Genomic DNA, 8016 nt, shown 5'->3' with positions numbered 1-8016 from the left:
TCCAAGGTCCTAACAACAGGCAGGAGCACTAACAAGAGTAGAAATGTCACCTCGTGATCCCCAACCCAGTTCTTCCCACATATAATCTTCCCCACCTTGCCTCCAGAACTGCATTCTCCCTTCCTTTCTCTAACCCAGGAGTCAGCAAACTCTTTCTATAAAGGGTCAGATGGTAAATATTTTAGGCTCTGTGGGTAATATAGTTTTTTGGGGAAAACTGTATTTTTTGCAAAAGCAGCTACAGACAACACGCAAACGAATTTGTTCCAGTAAAATTCATTTATAAAAATAGGCATTACGCAGGATTGGGCTGAGAAGTGCAGTCTGCCGAGCCCCGCTCTAACCAAAAGATTATGAATGTTTCACCAATTTTCCTGATCAGGAAATTGAAGATTCTACAAAAGATGCCCTTTTCACAAATGTGGGAATATTACCCCTTTATGAAATTGAGGAGACAGACCAAATAAAAAAATCAAGATCTGAAGGATCAGAATGGTTACTTAAGGATTTTAGAATAATTAAAAAAACTTTTTCTCCTCAATATGTTTTAGTCTCACTATATACAGATTAAGCCAGATGACAAGCTACTATACAACAGCATGTTAAAAAACATGTTTATTTTACACTATGTACAATCAGGAACATATTTAAAAGCACTGTCAATTAAAATAAATGAAGAACATAAATCACAATTTAGTTTGTTCTTTGTGTATATATTCACATTAAAATATAAAGAACATATACCAAAAAAGAGCCAAAGTGTGCATTTTTCTAAAACTTGGTATATACATATTCCACTGGAAAAAAGCAATCAAAAATGACTTTAACCAAAACTAAGTTCCTGTGATGTGTAGTAACCATTATATTGTTTATATGAGGTAGTAACTAAATTATTTTGGCCAAGTGTTAATACTCTAAATCAAAAGAAACCATGAAAATGATCATAAAATAAGGCCAACAAAAGTAAAAATCCCACTAGAAATTTGAACCACTTCACTCTATGGAATGTTACAGTTCTTCAAAGTGATTATAAGAAATGTTTAGTGTGGACTCTTTGATAATGCTAACTTATACTTTGTGCATACTGTAATTCAGACAACTGCAGTGCTATGTCATGGTACCGCTATTCTGTGATTCAAAAATTTTTTCGAAGGTATTGTTTTTAAGCACAGACAAGCAATCTTACAGGATTCTGCTGAGATATAAAAAGACCAGTTACTACAACAGGGGGTTAATTGGTTTGTTTCACATAGAAAACAATCCAAATACATTTTAAAAAGATGCTGGGGAGCCAAATGCATATTGACGATGTCACAGCTTACTTTTGTGACTTAATACATCACATATCAATACTTTGTGCAAATATAAACACACCAGTGTACTTGCATTAAAATTAAAAACAAGACTATAAAATGATTACAGCCTCCATTACAATTTTAAAAGTTACAAGATTTATCTTCATATTACTAAATTACATATAATAAAAATACAATAGTGTTAAATGTACGGTTTCATTGCCAGCATCCCATTTTGTAATATAGCCGCACCCAAGAATATACTAAAGGATTCTTAAAATATTAATCCCGATTGCATTTTCATCAACATTTACATCTGTACAGATAAGACACTTAACTTGTACATCTCATAAAATACATTATCTACATAAATTCTTAGTGTATGTCTTCAGCAATATGAAGTTTCACAGAAAAATACTGCCTATATGTACAAAGATTACATAACAGTGAATTAAGCACTTGTGTGGTTCAATATGCTAAATATATCCATACCACTTAAAACAAAAAATTTCCCCATCTTGTCTCATGCCACAATAAATTACAAGTAACTGAAGCCAGGTAACTGCAGCTTTTGTACAGCTTCAAGCATCCGTTAATGTTGCAGTGGTAGTGTTCTTTCTCTCTAGAGTTAACTGTCAAAGCACAGCATTTCTCAGTAACTGTTTTCATGGCCCGCCAGGATGTATAAATTGCTATTTGCTGTGGGGTTATCGGTTGGCCTACTTTCCAAAACCACGACCCTAAAATAACAAACAAAAAACATACAACAAAACAAAGTTATTCTTGAAAACTAATGTTAGCAGAAAATTCTTCCACTGCTTCTTCATTGTATGCCTCTAATAAATGCTCCTTATCTGATACGTGGGCCGAAACCATTTGCAAATCACTATGATTGAAGAGTCAGTTCCAGCTCTGGGAAGTACACCTTTGTTGCCCACCACCTCCCACCTCTAAGCCAGTGCTGTCCTAAGAGTCAGAGGGGTAAAACCTGTACTAGGAATAAGTTGGGGGAACTTAATTCTTATCGTGAATTCTAAAAACAATCTGTAGTTCAAGAATCAGAAAGTAAATCAGAATAGAACTCCAAATCCTATTGGTACTAAAACTGAAAACTTTTCTGTTTGCTAGCATATGGTATCTCCTCTTTCTTGTCCTGTAAGTCTTACTTTAGATACTACGTTTAATGCAAAAGTAGTACTGACAGATCTATATATTCTTGGTAACTGGAAGATCAGGCACATTCTCAAAGGTTTCATAACTTTCTGACCTGTGAATTCTTATATTATGAAAAATATAATGTTGAATATATTACTGTAGAAATTTCAATTCTCTCAAAAAAGAAACCAGTTTCATGTTGGATTTATAAAACATGTTTAGAACTATGTATTTAATATAACTCCTTTTCATACCTGTCAGATCCAAGCAGTCTGAAAATTCTCGTGCTATCTGAAATTTCTTGTGTTACCTGTTCAATTAAAATATCAATTTAATTTCTGAAATGAAAGGCACAAAATTTTATATGGGCATTTATAACTCTGTAGAAAAGAAGCATAATTCCTAAGATGGAAATAGATCCCTGTATGACTGTTAACTTGTTAAATCAGCACATAAGTGCATCCATTTGTTAGTCCAGGAAAAATTTGGCTAATTTTGAATTAATCATAAAACATGAGAGTAGTAAACCATTTGCTGGCATACAGACTGCAACAGAAAAAGTTAAAAGCAAAGCACCTAGTCCGTTTTATTTATCAGAAACCTCCTGTCAGTCACCTCAATGCTAATAGCAAGACTCTGGCAGCAGTAAGCCACTTAGGTCTGGTCCTTTCACTTAAAAGGCTGCAGTGTGGTATGATGGGACAAACTCATGATTCCAGTTTAAATCCCAGTTCTCCCACTTACTAGCTGTGACAATTGCACAAGGTATGTAATTTGCTGGAAATGGTTTTACCTTCTGCAAAATGGGATAGACAGTGTTTACTTTGCAGTGGTATCTTGCAGTGTTCTTGTATTAATGGGTATAATGCCTAGCTAAGGAAATGCTCAGTAGATAACAATTCTCTTTCCCATTTCTTTCCAAGTCTCCTGAAATAATATTTTCTAATGGCATATGCCCTTAAAGAAGTCCTCAGTGTGACCAATTACCAGTTGGGGAGTTAAGACTAAGTCTACAGGAGAAAGAGAAACCCATTGTTTATTGCTTACTGAAAGCAAAACATTCCCAATTATAATGGCAGTAGCTTCTCCCCAAAATTCGGTAGGCTGAAAAAACAATTTGATTTTGAAACTGAAATTATTCTGGAAACAGCAGTCAGTGATTCTTGACTTCTCTTGTAACTTAGCACACCTGAAGGATACAACATGCTCACTTCAGTAGTAACGGTTCATCATCACGATCTTCAAAGCATTCAGTATTTTGGGATTTGCCTACTTGAAGGACATAGCATTTTTGGAGAGGTTGTATTTAGTAAGGGCTGCTTATGTAGTGTGACAAAGCCCCTCAGGTGATTGTTTGGGCAAACTATCTTTTTTAAACCATTCTCTTGTATCCTATGATGCCTTTCTTTCTCTGCCTGGTGTTTATTAGCTGCTGACTATTCTTATCTCCAGGCTCCATTCCCTCAGGTGATTTAAAAAAAAATCTTCCTGAGAGGTGAGCCCTCTTGCAGGAATTACTCCTAAAAACACACTGGCAGGGGACTTCCCTGGCGGTCCAGTGGTTAAAGACTTCGCCTTCCAATGCAGGGGGTACAGGTTCGATCCCTGGTTGGGGAGCTAAGATCTCACATGCCTTGTGGCCAAAAACCCGAAACATAAAACGGAAGCAATGTTGTAACAAATTCAATAAAGACTTTGAAAGTGGTCCACATTAAAACAAACAAAAAAAATCTTAAAAAAAAGAAACATACTGGCATCCACCTTTCTTGAATACTTACTATAGGCCAGGCATTGTGCCAAGCACATCACATACTTCCTTTTGTTTAATCTTAGCAACCCTATGAAATAAGTACTATGCTGTTATCCTCAATTCACAGATGAAAGAATAAAGGCAAAGAGGAGTTAAGTGATATGTCAAGGTCACACAGTTACTGAACAGCAGAGTTGAGACTGAACCCGGGTGTCTCCTCAGGAACCCCCGCTCATGATCATTCTGTTATACTATTTACTGGTTAGAAGAAATGCTCTGACCTTAACGAACGACAGTTTAAAACACAAATGAGCTATTTTCTTGCTTGAGGCACCTAATGTTTTCCCTTCCCTCCAATGCTCAAGTAAAAGTTACTAATGAGACTGGCTTGGGGTTACTGAAAGAACTTAGGATGATTTTACTTGCCTGTAATATTCTAGGGGGCAAGTACCAAGTCTTGTTCATGCTTATAACCCCAGCACTTTCTGGCATAAATGATGAACTGAATTAAATACGTCATATGACTTGGAGTTCAATTATTCCTGGAGTTAAATTAAGGTAGGAAGGACTCAGGAGATAAGAATACCAGAAATAGGCAAGGTGGCTTCAAGAGAAATGTGGAACCCTTTACTTATGGTCTGCATTGGTCATTATTTCTGAAATACAAAGTAGAAAAGGTGCTTCAAGACAGAGAGAGCCTGCATCAGCACTCTTGTTCCAGGTGACAGCCTGGGAAAGTTGAAAGAAAATCAGAGTTGGCTCACTTTTAGCAGTATTTAGGAAGTTCTTGTTCTGAATATAAGAGTGATTATCTGGAAGCACATAAAATATGCACTGAAACTGTTTGACTGAATGGACAGAGAGAGGTTGCTATAAAGTGTGCGCCATTAATTTTATCACTAGATTGAATACAGAAAATATCAATAAAGTTAGCAAATCAAGTATTCCTTGCATCAATCAGGAATTTTCCAAAGTTAAAGAATATTGTGTGAGGTAGAATTTGATAATGCTTCATGACTATTTAATGGACATAATTTTTTAAAAGATTACTTACCTCATTAGATCGAAAACTTCTACCTTGCATTCCATGTTTCCAGAAAGCTAGCACACTGTCCTGCAGGCAAACTAGCAGGCAAGAACAGCTCAGTTACTGTTAATAGTACAAGAGTTCAACTGATAAGCATTATTTCATCCCTCTTTCTACCTTGCATAACAATATTTCAATTAATAACTAGTGTTAGTCATTCCACATTTATAATGGCATCTTTACCATACTGCCTAGAACTACACAGTATATATTATATAGCATAAATACCATACAGACCTTACTCATCTTTTTGATAAGAAAAAGAAAATTCACTGAAAATATTTTTTGCTATAGAAATTTTTGTTTTGATAAAATATTTCAAACATATACAAAAATATGAGAATAGCCTAAAAACACATGTATCCACCACTTAACTCTCAAATCCTAACATTTTGCCATATTTGCTTTTTTGTTTTAAATAAAAATGAATACAGCCAGCATCCCTATAAACTCCTACTCTAGTTGTATTCTAACCTTTCCTTCCTCCCTGAGATAACCACTGTTATGTACTTGGTATTTGTTGTTCTCATGCATGTTTTTACTATTACAACACAGTAAGTTCACATTATCAGTGTAAACTTTTTATTGGATGTTTCCAACTTTCATACATTTAGTATGATGAACCAAATGATGTTTCTAATTTTTTTGTTAGAAAAATGCTGCAATAAACATTCTTGTACCTCTTCTTAAATACATGTACAAAATTTTCTCTGGGGTAGACACCTAGAAATGGAATTACTGGGATACAGGCATATGTGCCTTCTAAAAATTCTAGTTTTGCTTTTAGTATTTACATATTTAACATATATTTTTGTGTGTATTCAGTGAGGAAAAAGTCTGATTTTGTTTCCTGTAGATAACCAATTGTACTAGCATCATTTGTTGAACAGGACATCACTTCCCCACTGACATATGATGTAAATTTCCAATTACACGTAGGTCTATTTCTGAGCCTCTTCTATTTATCCCTGTGTTGATCCCACACTGTCTTAATCACTATGGATTTATAGTAAGTTTCAATATCAAGTAGGGCAAGTATTCGTCAAAATTTATTTTACTGTTCTTGGCCTTTAGCTTTTCCATATGAATTTTAAGATCAGCTTATCAAGTGGCAGAAAATACCTTACTGGGATTTTTATTGCAAATGCACCGAATGTGTGGATTAATTTGTGAAGAACTGACATCTTTCCCATATTCAGTGTTTCTATCCATGGATGTGGTGTAGTTCATTTGTTTAAATCTTCTTTTATGCTTTTAAACAATAATTTGGAATTTCCTAGATGATGGTCTTAAATATGTTTGATTACATGTATTACTGGCATATCAGAAAGCTATCCATCTGTGTTACTCATATCTAGCAACTCTGAATTTTCTTATTGGTTCTAACACTTTAGAGTTGTATATTCTAGTAGATATTCATACCATCAGCAAAAAAAGGACTTTTTACTTACATCTTTCTAATCCTCATAGTTCCCTGTTCATAGTCCAATGAGACTATGTTGAAATGTGATGATATGTGATGATAGCAAACATCCTTATCTCATTCTCCAACTTAATGGGAATTAGTTTAACCATTAAACACAATACTTTTAATAGGCTTTGCTAGATGAAGGACATTTCCTCCTACTCCTAATTTCTAAAAAGTTGTTTTTTTAAAAAAAAATCATGAATGACAGATTTTACTGAATGCTTTTTGTGCATCTACTGAAGAGTTACATACTTTTCGCTTTTAATCTTTAATGTGCTATATTACATAAATAAATTTTCTGATGTTGAACCACCTTTGCTTTTCTGAGGTAAAGTCTACTATTTGATGATATGGAATTCTATTTGCTAGTATTTTATACAGATTTTCCAAAATCTATTTTCATGAGACTGGGTAATTTTGTTTTCTGTATAATTTAACTGATTTTAGTATCAATAGTGTTAAACACTGATTTATTCTGCATTCCTTCTTTGTCTACAATCTGAAGCAGTCTGTAGAGCACAGGAACTATTCCTTCTTTCAACGGTGGGTAAAAATCCCCTATAAAACCACGAGGCCTTATGTGGGGAGAGTCTTGATTAGTAGGCACCTCAAACCACAAGCCTGGCTCTGGCTCCCCATCTCCTGTGGGACACTGCTAGTCTTCGTTACCACTCAGGAGTGCATACTAGTTTGAGTTTCTGTTCTTTGTCTTCTTTATTGAGCTAGCTATGTGTTTTTAAATATGGATTCCATTTTAACATCTTGAGCAGATGTCCCTCAAAACTGACTTCTTATTATCATCAGTGTTTGCTTGTTGGGAGAGAGGCATTCTAGCTGGGAGAAAGAATAAAAATAGGACCAAGAATAAGACAAATGAACTATCTGCCCTTGGCCCTACCGTCCGCCAATGCATATACATGCAAGTATCTTTACTGATAAAGGACACCAGAAAAGCTGTGCATGACCATTTCACCTTACTTTTCCTGAATGTAATCATTTTAGAATACTGATTGTGTAAGAAATCCGTTTTCAGAAAAAACTCATCAAGCAAAATGTAAAAATGGCAAGAAGGAAATTCCATACTTATGGATCTCTGATCAGGAGCTACAACAGCAAAAATACAATAGACTATACTGAGTACTAAATTTTAAAGTACTTATAGGGGAACTGTGCAGGAGTCTGGAGAAAATGGAAATTCATAATTAGGTTATGAATAATGATATTTAATTATTTATTTTGAAAATGCCAAATCTGTAGGGAA

At 34.8% G+C, this 8016-nt stretch overlaps 1 protein-coding gene across 2 annotated transcripts in view; it reads right to left on the bottom strand.

Moving 5' to 3' along the window:
* Positions 1 to 585: 585 nt before the first annotated feature.
* Positions 586 to 8016, bottom strand: part of MAP4K3 (mitogen-activated protein kinase kinase kinase kinase 3) — a 207434-nt gene continuing 200003 nt past the window's right edge. The window contains exons 32-34 of one of the 2 annotated variants that reach the window (XM_007445764.1): positions 5255 to 5325; positions 2705 to 2760; positions 586 to 2035 (exon numbers count right to left, since the gene is read on the bottom strand). In XM_007445764.1, coding sequence (XP_007445826.1) covers positions 1948 to 2035; positions 2705 to 2760; positions 5255 to 5325 — 215 coding nt within the window. In that variant the 3' untranslated portion in view covers positions 586 to 1947. The remainder of the gene's footprint in view (positions 2036 to 2704; positions 2761 to 5254; positions 5326 to 8016) is intronic. The other variant, XM_007445765.1, reaches the window with a different exon arrangement.

Source organism: Lipotes vexillifer, unplaced genomic scaffold (genome assembly GCF_000442215.2).
Source record: "Lipotes vexillifer unplaced genomic scaffold, Lipotes_vexillifer_v1.1 scaffold278, whole genome shotgun sequence".
Lineage (NCBI taxonomy): Eukaryota > Metazoa > Chordata > Mammalia > Artiodactyla > Lipotidae > Lipotes > Lipotes vexillifer.
Note: the sequence above shows the minus strand (reverse complement) of the source record. Positions and strands in the feature narration are given on the sequence as shown.